This window comes from Nyctereutes procyonoides, unplaced genomic scaffold (genome assembly GCF_905146905.1).
Source record: "Nyctereutes procyonoides isolate TBG_1078 unplaced genomic scaffold, NYPRO_anot_genome, whole genome shotgun sequence".
NCBI classification, from domain to species: Eukaryota; Metazoa; Chordata; class Mammalia; order Carnivora; family Canidae; genus Nyctereutes; species Nyctereutes procyonoides.
In genome coordinates this window covers 66,485,072-66,504,384 of record NW_026575146.1, presented here as the reverse complement: position 1 = coordinate 66,504,384, position 19,313 = coordinate 66,485,072, and the positions used below count along the sequence as shown (strand labels likewise).

Sequence of the window (19,313 nt, the reverse complement as noted above, 5' to 3'; positions counted from 1 at the left end):
GTGCCTGGGTGGCTCAGCGGTTTAGTGCCTGCCTTTGACCCAGGGCATGATCCTGGAGACCTGGGATTGAGTCCCATATTGAGTCCCACATCGGGCTCCCTGCATGGAGCCTGCTTCTCCCTCTCCCTGTGTCTCTGCCTCTCTCTCTCTGTGTGTCTCTCATGAATAAATAAAATATTTAAAAAATAAACAGGGATGATTGTAACTTAATCCACTGCCATAACTATTTTGATATTCTCTGCCATGTGAGTAAAATGGCAACAATTTACTGGAATTGATAGATAATATCCCTGGAAAAGTTTTGTATCATGAGAGTGATTTCTTAGTTTGGTCTGCCAGATGGCCCAAATAAATTATTTGTGCTTCTGGTTAGGGAGCAAGAAAAGAATATCCTAAAAACATTAATAGGGACACCTAGGTGGCTCAGTGGTTGAGCATCTGCCTTTGGCTAAGGTCGTGATCCCAGGGTTCTGGGATCGAGTCCTGCATCGGGCTACCCACAGGAACCTGCTTCTCCCTCTGCCTAGGTCTCTGCCTCTGTGTGTCTCTCATGAATAAATAAATAAAATCTTAAAAAAGAAAAGAGAAGAAAATCCTGGCAGTTTCTCTTTCGTACTCATGAAGTTGGATTTTTCTCCTTTCCAATTAAGTTATAGTTATAAAATGAACTATGAGAGTGAAAAAGCAAGATTTTTTGTACATATGGATTTATTTTCTGTTATATACTTCCAGTTTTCTTCTTTAGAGTGCTCTGAACAGAGCTCTCCAGGAGTAAGTCATTCTCAGGTCCCTAGTTGTGGGTTGTCCCTGTGACTGTTGGCTCCATACTGGCTACCACGTTCTGCATTTCTTTCATTTGCTTTCATAGATTCTCTGAGAATACACTGTGCAGAGAATTGTTCAGTTTTGTGTCCTGTATGAACATTTGTTCATTCTTCAATCTCTTGTTCTCCATATGCTTTCTTCTTTTGGATCTAATAACTAAAATGTAGACATAATGTTATTGAGATACTTAGGAATAGAGACAAAAGAAATGAGGGGAAAACTTGGAAAAATAAGGTATAAATAGAATTTGCAAGATATAATGAATGTTATTTGTCTGAAAAGGATGGTGGAAATTGAATTTTAAAATTATTTTCCCTCAAAAAAATGAAATTATTTTCCCACTTCTTATATACAGGTTTTATAAATACACCAGTTAAAAAAAATGTCAGCTGACGAATGGATAAAGATGTGGTATATATAAACAATAGAATATTACTCAGCCATAAAAGGAAATGAAATCTTGCCATTTGCAATGTCATGGATGGAGCTAGAGTATTACGCTAAGTGAAGTAAGTCAGTCAGAGAAAGGCAAATATCATGATTTTACTTGTGTGTAATTTTTAAAAAGATTTTATTTATTTATTTATTCATGAGAGACACACAGAGAGAGGCAGAGACATACGCAGAGAGAGAAGCAGGCTCCTCACAGGCAACCCAATGCAGGACTCGATCCCTGGACCAGGATCATGCTCTGGGCCAAAGGCAGACACTCAACCGCTGAGCCACCCAAGCATCCCACTTGTGTGTAATTTAAGAAACAAAATAAATAAGCAAAGGTGGGGAAAAGAGAGTGAGGCAATCCAAGAAACAGACTCTTAACCATAGAGAACAAACTATTGATTATCAGACGGGAGGGGGTGGGAGGACCAGGAAACAGCTGATGGGGATGAAGGGGTGCACTTGTGATGAGCATCAGGTGTTGTATGGAAGTGCTGAATCACTATATTGTACAATTTAAACTAATATTACATTGTATGTTAACTCACTGGAAAATAAAAAGTTTTTTTAAAATGCAGAAAAGTTATACTTCAATGTAAAGAAAAGACATTGAAAAAATATTTCCTAATGGTAAACTAGGGGCTTGCATCAGTAAGCACTGCTGATCACTGTGTTCCTGGCCTCCAACCTGTCTCTGACCATCTGTGTCTGGGGATGTCAGAGAGGAGATCCATACCAGGGATGCCTCCATGGTTGAATCAGACACCGCACTCTACATATTTTTGCTGTAGAATTTTTTATTTTTTATTTTTTTAAAATTTTTATTTTTTATTTATGATAGTCACAGAGAGAGAGAAGAGAGAGAGAGAGAGAGAGAGAGAGAGAGAGAGAGAGGCAGAGACACAGGCAGAGGGAGAAGCAGGCTCCATGCACCAGGAGCCCGATGTGGGATTCGATCCTGGGTCTCCAGGATCGCGCCCTGGGCCAAAGGCAGGGGCCAAACCGCTGCGCCACCCAGGGATCCCCTGTAGAATTTTTTAAATCGAGAATCCAAGAATCTCAGAACTTCTATAAAATCAGGTGTATATGAACACACATCCTGCCTTCTCCTCACAAAAACTTGCAGGCGTGGTGAGCATCTCTCACACAAGGGTCTGTTTTCTGGGCCTGGATCCTGTTCCCACATCAGAGGGAGGCCAACTGTGACAGAGAGAGACACCTGTCTGTGTTCTAGACTCAGGAATAACACCACACTGTAAAGTGTGTTAAAGGGAAATGTGTAGTCTGGGGAAGTTTTGTTCCCTGAACTCTGCTTCTGGTCCTTGGAATTACCTCACAAAAGGGACCAAGCAACCCGTGGCTGTTTGCTCTCTGTGTAATGTGATGAAAACAGTTCATTTCTGTAGGTCTGACTGTAAACATTTGCTTTTATTACCTCAAACTCCATTAAATCCCTCCTAACTTTGTCTTTGAAAAACAAACCATCAAGTCCAGCTCAGTTTTCATGTGACTCTGCATCTGACATGATAAACTGGTGGGTTAATTACCTGAGTGAATGAACTTTTCCAGCTCTTTCTCATTCTCTGGAAGTAGGTAGGTGGACTCATCCTGGCTCTCATCCTCAGAGACCTCGTCCTCATCTCCCAGAAATGGTATCCTGACATTATTATAAAGCCACACCAGTTGCTGTCTTTCCTCAGCCTGGACCAGCCGACTGGAGAATAATGTGGATGAATTTAAGAACCCAATTTTCACGGTAAATCATTACATCTTAATTCTGTGATATTCAACTGGAAACAAGTCACTGGTACTTGGTGGTAGTCAGGGGAGGGAGGCAGAAGAAGATTGGGCTCTGGTGTGCACTGATAGGAAGAAGATGGGCAAGGATGCCAAATGTGGCTCAGGGCCAGCATTAGATGAGGGGAATAAGGAACTCATGGGGGGCACAAAAAATATAAGAATATAATAATGTCTTCTTTTTAGGCTAAATAATATCTTTTTAAAAAAGATTTATTTATTTATTTATTTATTTATTTATTTATTTATTTATTTATTTATTTATTATAAACACACACACACAGAGCGGGGGGTGGAGGGGCAGAGACACAGGCAGAGGGAGAAGCAGGCTCCATGCCGGGAGCCCGATGCTGGACTCGATCCTGGGACTCCAGGATCGCACCCTGGGCCAAATGCATGTGCCAAACCACCAAGCCACCCAGGGATCCCTAGGCTAAATAATATCTTAATGCAATATTTTACAAAAGAAAAATGAGGGATCCCTGGGTGGCCGGGATCCCTGGGTGGCGCGGCGGTTTGGCGCCTGCCTTTGGCCCAGGGCGCGATCCTGGAGACCCGGGATCGAGTCCCACATCAGGCTCCCGGTGCATGGAGCCTGCTTCTCCCTCTGCCTGTCTCTCTCTCTCTCTCTCTCTCTCTCTCTCTCTCTCTCTCTGTGACTATCATAAATAAATAAATAAAAATTTTAAAAAAATGAATGCCAAGAAATCCACGATGAACAAAATATCAACATTTTAAATAAAGTCCATCTAGGTATTACTGATTTTTCCTTTTGCTCACCCTCTGAAATAGCTTGACCTGGCACTGTTACTGATCCTGTATTTAAAATGTTGTTATTTTGTTCATTGTGGATATTTTGTGAAATAAATTTAGATTTTATAAAATATTACCTTCAAATATTATTCATTTTGGGACACCTGGGTGGCCCAGTTGGTTAGGCATCTACCTTCAGCTTAGGTCATGATTCCAGTTCCTAGGATCATGCCCCACATTGGGCTTCCCTTCCGTGGGAAGCCAGCTTCTTCCTCCCCCTCTGTTGTTCCCCTTGGTTGTGCTATCAAATAAATAAATAAAATCTTTAAAATAAAATAAAATACTATTCATCTTGATGACTGAGTTTTTTGGCACCCTCTTAAATTTTGTACCTGAGGTAGGTGCCTTGCTCACCCCACCCCAGATTAAGCCCTGGAAGTGGATTTTCAAGCAACTATGTGAAAAGGGGTAATAGAATGCTTTCCTTTTTCCTAACATACATACCTTCCTAATTCTGTTTGGTGTATGTAATTAGGAAGAACTAGGCTGATCCTAAACATCATTAAGAATAATTACCCGGAGATCCCTGGGTGGTGCAGCGGTTTAGCACCTGCGTTTGGCCCAGGGCGCGATCCTGGAGACTCGGAATCGAATCCCACATCGGGCTCCCGGTGCATGGAGGCTGCTTCTCCCTCTGCTTATGTCTCTGCCTCTCTCTCTCTCTCTCTCTCTGACTATCATAAATAAATTTTAAAAAAATTAAAAAAAAGAATAATTACCCAAGGGATGCCTGGGTGGCTTAGCGGTTAAGCATCTCCCACATTGGGCTACCTGCATGGAGCCTGCTTCTTTCTCTGCCTCTCTCTCTCTGTGTCTCTAATGAATGAATAAATAAATAAAATCTTAAAAAAAAAAAGAATAGGGCAGCCCGGCTGGCTCAGTGGTTTAGCGCCTGCCTTTGGCCCAGGGCGTGATTCTGGAGTCCTGGGATGGAGTCCCACGTCAGGCTCCCTGCATGGAGCCTGCTTTTCCCTCTGCCTGTATCTCTGCATCTCTTTCTCTCTCTGTCTCTCTCATGAATAAATAAATAAAATAAATAAATAAATAAATAAATAAATAAATAAATAAATAAAATCTTTAAAAAAAGAGTAATTACCCAAATCCTGGTCTTGTCCCAATGTCTTTATTACAATTGCAAGATGTGCCAAAAAAAAAAAAAAACAACTCAGTAATGATGGTAAATATTGTAGCTCAATACCTTAAATTGAAATGAATGAAAAAAATCTGTGATAAACCAAATATCAAAATTTCAAATAAACATAGGATCCAATAGTGCTATGATGAACCATATGGGAACCTGGGTCAAAAGAAAAAGGTGAGCCCCTTATATATGTTTTTATGTATTTTTAATTTTTATTTTTTTAAAGATTTTGTTTATTCATGAAAGAGAGAGAGGCAGAGATATAGACAGAGGGAAAAGCAGGCTCCTTGCAGGAAGCCTGATGTGGGACTCAATCCCCAGATGGGGATCCCGCCCTGAGCCAAAGGCAGATGGTCAATCACTGAGCCACCCAGGGGTCTCTTATGTAATTTTTTAGATTTATTTACTTAGGGTTGGATGGGTCGTTCACTTGCTTAAGCATCTGCCTTCATTTCAGGTCATGATCCCAGGGTCTTAGGGTTGAGCCAGGGTCAGTCTCCCTACTCAGTGGGGAGTCTATTTCTCCTTCTGGGTCTGCCCCTCCCCTGCTCCTCCCTACTCCTGCTCTCTCTTGCTCTCTCTCTCAAATAAATAAACAGAATCCTTTTAAAAATTTGTTTAAAGGGGTGCTTGGTGGCTCAGTTGTTGATCATCTGCCTTTGGCTCAGGTTGTGATTCTGGGGTCCTGGGATTGAGTTCCACATTAGGCTTGCCACAGGGAGCCTGCTTTTCCTTCTGCCTATGTCTCTGACTCTCTCTGTGTGTCTCTCATGAATAAATAAATAAAATCTAAAAAATACAATTTGTTTTAAGATTTATTTATTTATTTCAGAGATGGGGTGGGCTCTGGAGGGGCAGAGGGAAAGGGAAGAAGAGTCCCAAGCTGACTCTGGCTGAGTGTGGAGCTCCAGGTGGGGCTTGACCCCCCAACCCTGAGATTATGACCCCAGCCAAAACCAACACCCAACCAACCGACTGTGCCACCCAGGTGCCCCATGTTTTTTATGTATTTTTAAGTAGTTATTTTTTTCCAAAACATTAAAGAAGTTGATAATGTATTACCAATTTGAAAAGTAGTATATCAAAATTCACCTTAAGTTTAAATATTTTATCTATACCAGAAACAGAATTTATTATTATTTTACTTTCCTGGTTTAAATGAAAGCGAACTTACCAATAGTATTTTCTTTCTTTTTTTAAAAATTTTATTTATTTATTCATGAGAGACACACAGAAAGAGAGAGAGACAAAGACACAGGCAGAGGGATAAGCAGGCTCCGTGCAGGGAGCCCAACCTGGGACTCAATCCCAGGTCTCCAGGATCACACCCTGGGCTGCAGGCAGCACTAAACCGCTGCACTACCGGGGTTGCCCAACAATAGTATTTTCAAAATCTATTCCTGGGGCAGCCTGGGTGGCTCAGGGGTTTAGCACCACCTTCAGCCCAGGGCGTGATTCTGGAGACATGGGATCGAGTCCCACGTCGGGCTCCCTACATGGAGCCTGCTTCTCCTTCTACCTGTGTCTCTCATGAATAAATAAATTAAAAACTCTTAAAAAAATCTATTCCTGGAAAAAATTAAGCACTAGAAATTACATTGAATCATGTACCTTGGGGGATATATTTTTCCTTTTGCCTCATGCTCTAAAATAGCTTGATGTGGCCCCATGAGTAACACAAATATAAAAGCTGTTGAGAGTTGACATTAGCTCAGCAACATAATTGGGCATTGCAAGTCCCAGAGGATGTTTTAGTGAATTATATTAGAAAACTCTCTCTATATTAACATCATTGTCTATACTAATGAAAATAAACTGAAAATGCAGCTACATAAATAGAGTGAAAGATCACCATGTTATATATATCAGAACTAAACACGCTGGTTACACCCTCTCATTTGTAAAATGTCTTCAATTTTACCTTTAATTTTATTTGCCTTTATTGGACATACTCAAAGGTGGTCCTAAAATGAGTATCTTAAAAAATACCCCATACACGCCAACATATTCCTTGTGTTCATGCTCAATTCCAATAGATCAAATAATGTATTACTTCCGCAAGCTGTTTCTGATGGGATATAACAGAATCCTGGCACTGAATCTTGGAGAAGGAATCAGTATATCATTCTGGTCAGAATAGCATAAATTCAGAGTCTGCATTTTGTCTAATACTAACTCTAAATGATCACATCATTTGAAAGAGCTTGACCACAAACTTTATTTGTGCAAACAAGATGAAGTATCTTCCCCAGATAATAACAAATGTCTACTGAAAAGAGAGCAGTCACAATTTTTCTGCTTTGCCTTAGATTCCTGTTAAGGTATCAAGCTCACTTTAGAACATCACCTTTTGGAAGGATGGAAGCATCTTAGACAGTGGCTTTCAAACATTTTGACCATGATCCACAATAGGAAATAGATTTTGCCTCATAACTGTGTATTTGTCTGTCTGAAAAGTTAAAAATCAGCATTTACATTAATACATGTAATGCTTTCTAATATTTTCTATCCTACTAAGTTGTATTCTGTCCTATTTATTTTTTATTTTTTTCTATTTATTTTTTTAAATTTATATTATGACCCAACATGAGTACGGTCCATATTCTGAAAAACGCTGGTGTGGAAATTTAGAAAGACTAAAAAAAATTAGTGATTATAAGAATCATCATTATTACCATTGTTGATACTAAATAATAATCTAGTTAGTTTGTTATGTCTTACTTGAGGATGGTAAATGATACTTAGTATATACTTACTATATCACATAGGAAATAGTAATTCCACATATCAGGGCAATGCTGAAGGCTACACACGCAATTACAATTACTTGAACAAGCGCAGATCTGTGTGGAATCAGTGCTGAAAATGGAAAGAAAAGTTCTCATAAAATTTCATTTCACTTATGTCTATCAGTCAATAGATTTGTTAATCATATTGTTATTCCAAAAGGGGATGGGAGACAAAATCAGAAGTACCATAAAAGATAGCATCCTTGATTTTTAAAAATATGGAGGCTAGATTGCACAGCCCGTGTGAACAGATATAATTAGAATTCCCATGTAATCTCTAACTCCCTTTGCTTCCTCTGCCTCTTGTCCTTTGTCAAAGCCCTTTTTCACTCTGTAGAGGCACAGGATCTCTGGCTCTGTGTAGCAGCACCTGCTATCTCTGTAGCTGAAAGGAGAGTGGTTTTTAAAAAACTTTTATTTATTTATTCATGAGAGACACACAGAGAGGCAGAGACATAGGCAGAGGGAGAAACAGGCTCCCCGGGGAGCCTGATGCAGGGCTTGATCCCAGGTCCCCAGGATCACAACCTGAGCCAAAGGCAGCCGCTCAACCACTGAGCCATCCAGGCACCCTGGAGAGTGGCTTTAGTTTGACAATTCACATGTTGCATTGATGGTCTCAGGGTGCGCAGTGCTGTGCTGAAAGGGTGTTAGAGAGAAATCAAGAATGCCATTCCAGGAACCTGCATTCCAGGTGTCGGTGTTCAGGGGTGTCGAATGTGCCTTAAAACTCTGGTTGTTCTTTATAGGGCTAGGTGTATCACCCTTCCCATTACCTGAAATTTAAAAAAAAAATAACCAGAGAGTTATCATTCATATCATTTAATTTTAATTTTAAATGAAAGAACAACTGGCAAAGTAAGTACATTATTCAGCCACTTGTAAAATCTGACACATTGAGGTGATCTTTGTCCTGCACTTGGCCTTCCCTCTCTCTGGCGCAGAAGGAGTTCTGCAACTAAACTAAAAACTTCCCTGAAGTTCACCCATCAATGAGGGTCAGGTGAGCATGATGAAAAGAACCTGGGCTATGAAAAGGCTAGTGGTGTAAAATGCATAATTGTAGACCACAGGCATGGAGAATGTTGTGGGTGTTCACTCTATGATTTTTTTCTACTCTCCTATGTGCTTTCAGGTTTTCCCAATGAAATACTGGGGCAGAGAGAAAAAATGAGTTACAGATGATATCAATATGGCCTCTGGGTTTGACCCTGGAAAGGTCATTGGAAGAATAGACTCAGGCAGTGCTAACAATGTGGTGGAGTTGCCCTAGTGACTTTAACAGTTCAACAGAGGACAGGAGGAAAGGAATTGAAGACAGTAGTTTTAGAAACTCTTGAGGAACTTGGTGTTGCGTGGGAGCGGTCAGGGCATATTCCAGAAGAGCTTATGGGATCAAGAGATGGGTTTTGCTTTCTAAGATGAGAGAATTGACAGTACATTCATAGGAGAATGGGAGTGATACTCTAAGTTGTGATAACACAGGAAATGGGGAGAGAATTGCCAGTAGCACCTGTGAGTTGACAGAGATGGATACTGGCTCACTGGCTGGGGCCATCCTTGCCCTGGAAAGGAAGGAAGGCAGAGAACAAGGGTGCAATTGCAGGTAGATGGGGGAAGGGAGATGTAGATACTCTCTTTTGATAGCTCGTATGTTGCCAGGGATGGAAGAAACAAGGGTGAGAGTAAGGTAAACATGTTGGGGGTTGTGCTGAACAAGAAAAATAGATGTGGAAGTCATCAAGAAGAAAAGGAGAATAAGTGGGTTAGAGAAATGAGAAACATATTTTTAAAAAAGATTTACTCATTTATCTGAGAGAGTGGGCATGGGGGAAGGGGCAGAGGGAGAGAGAATCTCTAGCAGAATCCCTACTGGGCACAGAGCCCAAAGAAGGACTCAATCTCATGACCCTGAGATCATGACCTGAGCTGAAATCAAGAGTCAAATAATTAACTAACTGCACCATCCAGGCACCCTGAGAAACACTTTTTAATAAAATCTCCTAGAAATGAAACTTCTGTGTATATTGACTATATTTTCTTATTTTCTGTATTTTTAAGTTATTTTGTTTTTAAGTAATCTCTACACCCAACATATGAGTTGCTTGAGACCAAAGTTGCACACTCCACTGACTGAGCCAGTCAGGTTTCCTATTTTCTATATTTTTGAAACTTTGGTATTTGAGGCTTTGATCCTGGACAGACTGTCCCTCCCAGGGCTATTTCCTACAAATCTCAGACAACTCCCCTATAGGCATGCCTTTGATATAAACCATCCAATCCAGAGCCCACACTCCTAACTACCTCTCACGCACAAAGCCAATGTTCCCCCTGCCCTAAATTATCCCAGGGCCAGGTGCTGGACAACTAGAAACCACTCCTATAGCCCAGAACCCACCAAAATCATTCCAACTCTCCACTACTCAGTGTACCTACCCACGTCACCCATTCCTTCCCTTGAAAACACCAATAAAGACTCTGGGCCATGCTCTTCCCTCTCATCCCTCTGCTTCCTGCTTCTAGAAATCTGTGAGTATAATGTTCTTCCTTCATGAACAATAATTTCCACATCTGTATGTCTTATCATACCTGATTAAAAATAAATCTCAGGTATATTTCAATACTCTGGGCCAAAAAGTATATACATTCTTTTTATTTTAAGAATAGTCAATGGCCCTTTATAGAAGTTGCACTTGTTCCTAGCCTACACACCAGATATACACTTGAAACTAACAGGATACTATGTTAATTATACTTTAATTTAAAAAAATGTTAGATTAGGGGCGCCTGGGTGTCTCAGTTGGCTAAGCATCTGACTCTTGATTTTGCTCAGGTCTTGATCTCAGGGTCATGAGTTCAAGCCCCACATTGGGCTCCACAATGGGCATGGAGCCTACTTAAAGAGAGAGAGAGAGAGAGAGAGAGAGGAGAGAGAGATTATATTTCCCAACTTCTTTGCCAGTTTTTTAATGAAATATTCTGTCCACTTTCAACATGATAGCTGAAAACTGGAATGAATATTTTCTTTATTATAAATTAAGCTTCTTTCCATATAACCAAGCACTAAGAATTACAGAGAAAATTGAGTCTTCAATAATCTAAAACAATTCTGTCCTCTATCTCCATATTAGAACCTGCACTTGGAACCCAAAGCTCAGGCACCTCGGAGGTCTCTCTAGTGGAAGCTCACAGCACAAGTTGGTTTCAAGGTAAAGATTAGAACCCCAGGTCTCTTGGCTTTGGTAGTATGGGGGTGAACAGGCAAGTGAAATATTCATAGCTAAACTTAAAAAAATCAATAATGTGTCCAGGATTGCTGGATGTATTAATTGTGTTTTTAAGATTCTCTGTATTTCCTGATTCTTTGACATGTGCTATTTCCTAATCTGCTCTGAGTGGCATCATGCCTGAATCAACCATCCAGGGGGACTCCTTTTTCTAATTTGCATAAAGAGCTGTACAAATTAGTGATGAGCACTGTGGGGGTGTCCTCTGGAGCCATACACCACAACAGCTTTGGGAATGTCCCTGAATCCCCACCACCCTCTCAGATCCCTTGACTTACCATGATGCCTTGGGAATTGGTTGGGCATAGTAGATCTCAGAGCTAGAAGGCCATTCAAAGGAATCAGGGAGAAGAGACAAGTTTAAGATAGATTTAGGAAAATAAAGAAATAACTTGGTATTAGACAAGGGGACCTAATAGCTAAGATGGTAAATGCTGTTAATAAATTTATTACAATGCCTCATTGAAATATGTGACTTAATTTGCAATTTATTTTGTTTGCATCTAGTGTATCCTTTTATGAATACAGAGTGTAAGAACATAATGCATTTGTCTTCTGGTCTGTTTTTGCAGTCACATGAGCTGGTTGAGGACCTCACAGATTTGAAGGGGTCTGTGGCAAAAGGTCAGAGAGCCAGTGCCAGGGAGGGCCCCATGGCAGTATCCTTTCCTCCTACAGAAATTAGATGCTATTGTATTGTGCAGATAGCATTTCCCTTGTACAGAATAGAGGTTGTTTATAACTACCACATATCTTCACAAAGAGTTGGGGCCTGACTTCACCAACTGTCAAGGTCAGTTTCTCTGTTTTAGACACACAGAGTTTCAGGACTCAGAGTGCAAATCACAGAAGGCAGATGATTATAAAGAACATTTTACACTTGCAAGGCATCCGTATCTGGATTCATATGGGTCCACCACCAAAACATGCCCCAAATTACATTTAAAGTCATAGAGACACATTCAAATGATCCTGATGCGGTCTCAGTTTCTGTGTGTGCTAAGTGAAATGAAAGAGAAGCCTGGCAATTTCTTTTTTTTTAAAGATTTATTTATTTATTCATGAGAGAGAGAGAGAGAGAAGCAGGGACACAGGCAGAGGGAGAAGCAGGCTCCATGCAGGGAGCCGGATGTGGGACTCGATCCTGGGACTCCAGGATCACGCCCTGGGCCGAAGGCAGACGCTCAACCACTGAGCCACCCAGGCACCCCTAAAAGAAAGCACAGCTTACAGAGAGAGAATAATATAGGATTAATTTCCAAGCAATGCTTATCTAATTATATTATTGTATAGACCATGCTACTAACAAATACACACACACAAAAAAGACACATTGGTATAGCAAATAGGAGGACCGAGACTTTGGTTCTCATTTCACCAAATGAGTAATATAATGACTTACCTCTGGGTCTTGAAGTAAGTCCTTTCTGCTTAGTGACATTTGCGGATGTTTGTAGCTGTTTGTAGCCTTGAAAAGAAAACTCATAGCAGTGAAATGTCATTACCCCTTTTTATTTCCCATGAACTAGTAAAAACGATGGTTGAAGCTACTCATTAAGTCTGTTGCTAGTTCGGGATCCCTGGGTGGCGCAGCGGTTTGGCGCCTGCCTTTGGCCCAGGGCGCGATCCTGGAGACCCGGGATCGAATCCCATATCGGGCTCCCGGTGCATGGAGCCTGCTTCTCCCTCTGCCTGTGTCTCTGCCTCTCTCTCTCTCTCTGTGTGTGACTATCATAAAATAAAAAAATTTAAAAAAAAAGTCTGTTGCTAGTTCAACTGGTTTGAACTCACCTCCATAAGGCAAACATAAAAGAAGTGGATATTCCATTAAAAACAAAACTAAAACGGTGAAAGAACTTTTAACTTTGTCCATCACTCCAAAACTGTTAGTGTTTTATCATATGGATGAAAGGAAATATTTAGCTATAGTGCAGTATCTGCCCTCTATTTATCTGAGGAACTAAGAATATGTTCCCTACGGAATGTTTGGGTTCTGACTTGGAGTTACCAGTGTGAGGTCAGCTCACGTTGCCACCTGGATTTCCTTCACAGAACCTCATCAGCCAATGGGGAGATTAATGGGATGGGGTGTGGGAGGAGGCTCATTTGTGGATACAGATAAGAATGAAGCCAGGGCCCAGCCCTCAGTGAGTGTATAGACTAGTAAAGAGGCAATGAAGATTAATTATAATCCAGGGAGACACATAAAAGGCAAATAGAGAACACAGTAGGGCTCTGTATTCAGATGCCTAAATTCTAGTCCTAATTTCTGGCTTCCTAGACATTTCTGCTTGATCAGGTTACTTAACCTCTTTGAGCTTTCATTCCCCTTTGCTCTCCCCTGAACACAACCTATCAATATTCAAATGTATCAATGATATCCTCTCCCACCTATTCTTATGTACTCCATCCTGGCCCCCAATAAAGGTACTTGCCCATGGATATTCACCTGCTCCCCACCTGCTTCATTGAGCTCACTCTCTAGGTGACCCCGCTGTGCAGCCCCTCATGGGGTGCAGTTGACTCCTGGTGTTATAATTCTATGGGTTTGTTATAATTCTATGGGTTTGAGAACCTATAATTCTATGGTTTATAATTCTATAATTCATGGGTTGAAATATATCATTACATTTATCCAAACTGTAGTATCATACAGAATAGCTGCACTGCTCTAAAAATCTTTCCTAGGGATCCCTGGGTGGCTCAGTGGTTTAGCGCCTGCCTTTGACCCAGGGCGGATCCCGGAGTCCGGGGATCGAGTCCCACATCGGGCTCCCAGCATGGAGCCTGCTTCTCCCTCCTCCTGTGTCTCTGCCTCTCTCTCTATGTCGATCATAAATGAATAAATAAATCTTTTAAAAAATAAAAAAATGAAAATCTTTCCTACTCCACCTGTTCGTCTCTCCCTCCACTCTCTTCCTGGCAATCACCAGTCTTTTTACTGTTTCCATAATTTTGCACTTTCCAAAATGTCATATAGTTGGAATCCTATAGTATGGATTGGCAGCTGCGGGCTGCTTTTCAGATTGGGTTCTTTCACTCACTAATATGTATTTGAGGTTCTTCCACGTCTTTTCATGGCTTGATAGCTCATTTCTTTTTAAAAGCTATTATTTTGGGGGATCCCTGGGTGGCTCGGTGGCTTGGCGCCTGCCTTTGGCCCAGGGCGAGATCCTGGAGTCTCCAGATCGAGTCCCACGTCAGGCTCCTGGCATGGTGCCTGCTTCTCCCTCTGCCTGTGTCTCTGCCTCTCTCTCTCTCTATGTCTATCATGAATAAATGAATAAAATCTTTAAATAAAAATAAAAGCTATTATTTTGGATAATTAGTTTGGATGTTCTTCAGTCCGCAGATTAGTGAAAACTCACATTTCTACATTACTGGGTCTACTCATGCAGGAAGCACTTGCATTGTATCTCTTAATCATTCACATTTTCATTTATAGCTCTTGAAAATATATGTAAATTTATTGCCACTGGTTTCCGTTCTTTTCATTTCCCCTCACCATTAAAATGTTTGTATGTTTACAAAACAGTATTCCCCCTTTACGCGCCCTATGTACGGCTGGTATACAAGCAGAACTATTGTTCCAATATCTGCAAACTGTCCCCAGGCTACTCCTCGCAGGGACGCCGAGGGGCCCATCTGGGAGCTGTTTTTGTTTTTATAGATCTTATTTATTTATTTATTCATTCATTCATTCATTCATTCATTCATTCATTCATGAGAAACAAAGAGAAAGAGGCAGAGACTTAGAGGGAGAAGCAGGCTTTTCACAGGGAGCCCGATGTGGGACTCAATCCCGCACCCGGGATCACGCCCTGAGCGGAAGGGAGACGCTCCACCGCTGAGAGAGACCCAGGCGTCCCTCAACTGTGAACTTTAAACGCGGCCCACCAGCCAGAGAATTTTCCCGCCACCCGTGATCACTCCCACTGGGCTGGGAGAGAACCGCAGAGAGCTCTTGCCCAGGAGGCAGCGGACCTAGGGGAGAAGGAAGAGGGCGGCTCCCGGCGCGCTTCCCAGAAGCGGACCCGGACCCGGTGTCTCCACAGCCTGTATTGGCGGAAGTCCCAGAAGGCCGTGCGGCCTGGCAGCGTCTCCGAGGTTAACGAAATCTGCGGCCCGCGGGTGGCCTGTGGGGAGGTGGACGCGGGTGGGCGCCTGAATTCCCCTCCTGGTAGAGGGGCTGCGGGAAGAGTGAGGGCAAAGTCGCGAGGCGTAAAGGCAGGCGTGGTTCCGGGAGCGGCGCCGAGGCCGGGGGCTTCAACGATGCTATTTGGCTGCTGGCGCTGGTATGAGGGAAACGCGCATCAGGTGGTGGGGTTGTCTGCTCCGGGCTCCCTCGATCTTCAGCTCCCCGGAGGCAGAACTAACTGGGGAGAAACACCCGGCCCTCCTTGCAAGGATGGGGCCGGCCCCTGCGGCCTCTCCCTGCCCCCGCGGTCCTCTGGTTGCCTTAGCGTTTTGCTTCAGGTTGAGAGTTGGTCCTTTGCTGCTCTGGCGCTTCTCTTGATCGTCAGTACTTTCGCCACGATGTGGTTGATTTGTGGGCCTTGTCTGCAGGACCTTGTCTAGGACGCCTGGGTGGCTCAGCGGTTGAGCATCTGCCTTCGGCTCAGGGCATAATCCTGGTCCGGGAATCGAGTACTGCGTAGGGCTCCCTGAGGGCAGCCTGCTTCTCCCTCTTTGTCTCTGCCTCTCTCTGTGTGTGTCTCTTGAATAAATAACATCTTAAAAAAAAAAAAAAAGGCTCTTGTCTGAAGGTGTAACATTGTCTGAATCAGCAGACATAAGTGTTCATCGCTTATCCACAACCTCTGCACCTCCTTGGTCAGAGCCTCCGTACCTCCACGCTTCTCTTTCCGCCAGGCCATTGTCTCCGTTAGTCCATTACCCACACAATGGCCAGAGAGGTCTTTGTACACAGAAAAGCCTTCTGTCCTTCCTGGTTGAAGCTGAGGGTTCCCAAAGCCCATACAATAATAGCCTTCCGATATAGAAACGCGGCTTTCATGCATAGTTTCTGATATCAATGTACTGAAAATGAAGATGCCCAAGGATGTTTGTGAGTAACTGAGCTATTTATACCATTACATGTATTACACGTCTTAGCACCTCCCGACAGTGTTAAGGCACTGGAAGGTCCACTTAAGCCATGTGGCAGTTTACACCAAGTTCCAAAGGAATAAGCTCCAGCTGGTTTACTCCCTGGAAAATGATAACATCCAGTAAATAAACCAGAACAAGTACAGCGCCAAGGAAGTTCTTAAGCCTCAAGCTTTATTTTTCCAATTATTCAAAATCCAGAACAGTCTTACCCATTATTACCTCTGTATGCTCTAACAAATCCATGCCCCAAAGTTCTTCCCTTTGGCCTGGGTTGTCTTCCCTGGACTCTGTTAGGACCCTTCCATTGTCATAATAATATGGGAAGATGTTCAGAGTCTGAGTTTGGGAATCACCCTAATGCTGATTTGGCCTTTAGTTCAACATACATCTGTTGAAAACTTGCTGTGTGCTAGACACTGTTCCAGGTCCTGGAGACAGAACACTGAACAAGTGAAAAACCATGTCTTGTTGAAGTTTGTATCTAGTAAGAGTGATAAAGGCAATAAAAAGAGACATAACAAGTTGGTTATATTGCATGCTTAAAGTTGGTAGGGGTTACAAATATATAGACCAGGAGAGTAGAGTAGGGTAAGAGAATCAAGAATAAGAGGGTTCTACCACTTTATTTTATTTTAAATTTTATTTATTTATTCATGAGAGACGGAGAGGCAGAGACATAGGCAGAGAGAGAAGCAGGCTCCATGCAGAGAGCCTGATGTGGGACTGGGTCCTGGGACTCCAGGATCATGCACACCCTGGGCCAAAGGCAGACGCTCAACTGCTGAGCTCACTCAGGCCTCCTGAGGCTTTGCAATTTTAAATAGAACCCCCTGGCCTTGGATTTGCCTGTGCTGTGCTGTGTGCTGCTCCTATGGAGAAGCTGAGAGAATAAGGGGAGGTAAAAGGTATGGTCTCTAGTACCTTTCCATAGACTTCATGTTAAGACAATCTATTCTAAGTTTCACAAATGAAATTCCAATTCTGGTCCCTACAAGCCCTATAGGCACCTACATGAGATTAAATCCAGATATAACTTAAGAGGAAAAAGATCAGGGAATATCAGAAATGCTAGAAAGACCTAGATTGATACCTGCTTTGAATGAGTATGCTGGGTTGTATGACTAGAGCAGGAGATAGATAGCTGAGCTGTAAGAATCAAACAAAAGGAACTTCTGGAGTTTGCTCTTGCTTCTTTCCTGTTTGCATTGGAACAGTATCTGTGCCCACAGCTGCAGTAACCGAGCCTCTGGTCCAGGCTTCCTGTGGAGCAAAATCAAGGCAAGGCAGTAGCCTGTGCTTATGAGTAGCTGAGAAGCAGGCACAGACCACATTATCTCAGGCAAGTGTTTCTCCACCCTGCCTCCTCAAAGCTCTGGGATGGCTCTGGGATCACATTCCAAGGAGTTCTCTCATGAGGTAAGGAGTCATTGACTAGCTTTCTGATGACTCAGCCTCCCCTCTTAGGATCCATTCATCCTGAACTATTTATAGGAACCAGAATCTGATCCCATCACATGAAAGCATAACAACCGACAGAACAGCCAGTGACCCCAAAGGAAACACACTTACTGGCGAAAGTAATAAGCAATTTTCTGAACATAACAATTTCAAGAGAAAACACACAATGCGTTACAGCTTCCATCAGAAATAGAACAGATGGACCAAAATTTTAAGTTAGTCTACTAAATATATTTAAAGAGGTAAGGCATGGTATTGCAATAGGAAATGAGAATATTAACACATAAAAAGGAACCAAGTATAAATATTAGGTATGTAAACAATTGTTGAAATGAAGACACAGTAGAGGAAATAGCAAAATGGACAGCTAATAAAGAAATTATCAGCTAATAGCAAACTGAAAGAGCAAATTGAGGAAATGTCCAGAAAAAAATAAGAAAGGAAATGGAATTAGGAAACATAGAAGAAAACCTAAGAAATATGGACAATAAACATTGTGTGCTAACATTTGAATAACAGAAATCCTAAAAGAGAAACTCTTTAAATGAAAAGGATGAAGTATTTAAAAACAAAAAACATAAATTTCCACAGTGTTTTGCACATGTCCCAGAATGTCACTCAAAAATTGTTACTATACTATGACATATTATAAAATTTTATATTTGTATATGTTTGTCTAATATTATTATATTTACTATCATAGTTTATCTTCTTTTTACTACAGATGTAACACCATTTCTGTGTAAGGCTACTCAAGATAAAATCAGAAACATAGTAACTTGGGGCACCTGGGTGACTCAGTGGTTGAACATCTGCCTTTGGGTAGGCCGTGATACCAGGGTCCTGGGATTGAGTCCCGCATCAGGCTCCCCATGCCGGCTTCTCCCTCTGCCTATGTTTCTGCCTCTGTCTCTCATGAAAAAAATAAATAAAATCTTTAAAAAAAAAAAGAAACATAGGCATTTGACCTTGGAAAGAACTATAACCTTTGTCAGATTTGACTATCCATGGAATGAACTATTACTATATTATAGTTCTTTCTTCTTTTTTTTTTTAAGATTTTATTTATTCATAAGAGACACAGAGAGAGAGAGAGAGACAGGCAGAGGGAGAAGCAGGCTCCATGCAGGGAGCCCGACGTGGGACTTGATCCAGGGACCCCCAGATCACGCCCTGGGCTGAAGGCAGCGCTAAACCGCTGAGCCACCAGAGCTGCCCTCCTTCTTTTAGTCATAAGTGAGAAGAGTTAGTTACTACTTGGTAAACCAGGAAAATACAAAAGAGGTAAATAAGTGTTAAAAGCTTAGAAAGGAAATACAAAGGCATGGAATCAGAAGATGGATTTGTGTGGGGATACTTGATTGGTTTCCAAAGAAGTATGCTAGAGCTGATGAGCAGAGCACCCTGGTGGATTAGTGACATGAATAGGTATAACTGACTGTCTCTGTACATAACTGTTAAGGACATATAAAAAGAACAGCGAGGGCAGCCCTGGTGGCCCAGCGGTTTAGCATTGCCTTTGGCCCGGGGTGTGATCCTATAGACCCGGGATCAAGTCCTGCGTCAGGCTCCCTGTGGGGAGCCTGCTTCTCCCTCTGCCTGTGTCTCTGCCTCTTTCTCTCTCTGTGTCTGTCATTAATAAATAAATTAAAA

At 42.0% G+C, this 19,313-nt stretch overlaps 1 protein-coding gene across 1 annotated transcript; it reads right to left on the bottom strand.

Moving 5' to 3' along the window:
• Positions 1-862: 862 nt before the first annotated feature.
• CUNH19orf18 (chromosome unknown C19orf18 homolog) lies at positions 863-12,963 on the bottom strand. Its single transcript, XM_055310180.1, has 6 exons — positions 12,846-12,963; positions 12,493-12,558; positions 8,406-8,579; positions 7,771-7,873; positions 2,811-2,977; positions 863-981 (listed from the first exon to the last, which is right to left on the bottom strand). The coding sequence occupies exons 1-6, from the start codon at positions 12,961-12,963 to the stop codon at positions 863-865; spliced, it is 747 nt and encodes a 248-aa protein (XP_055166155.1).
• Positions 12,964-19,313: the final 6,350 nt, after the last annotated feature.

Coding starts and splice junctions, on each gene's coding strand:
- CUNH19orf18 (XM_055310180.1), bottom strand. CDS start 12,963: ATGGACAAAGTTAAAAGTTCTTTCACCGTTTTAGTTTTGTTTTTAATG. Junction 7,874..8,405: donor TGAGACCATCAATGCAACAT/GTGAATTGTCAA, acceptor TTCCATTTTCAG/CACTGATTCCACACAGATCT. Junction 2,978..7,770: donor ACTATTTCCTATGTGATATA/GTAAGTATATAC, acceptor ATTATTCTCCAG/TCGGCTGGTCCAGGCTGAGG.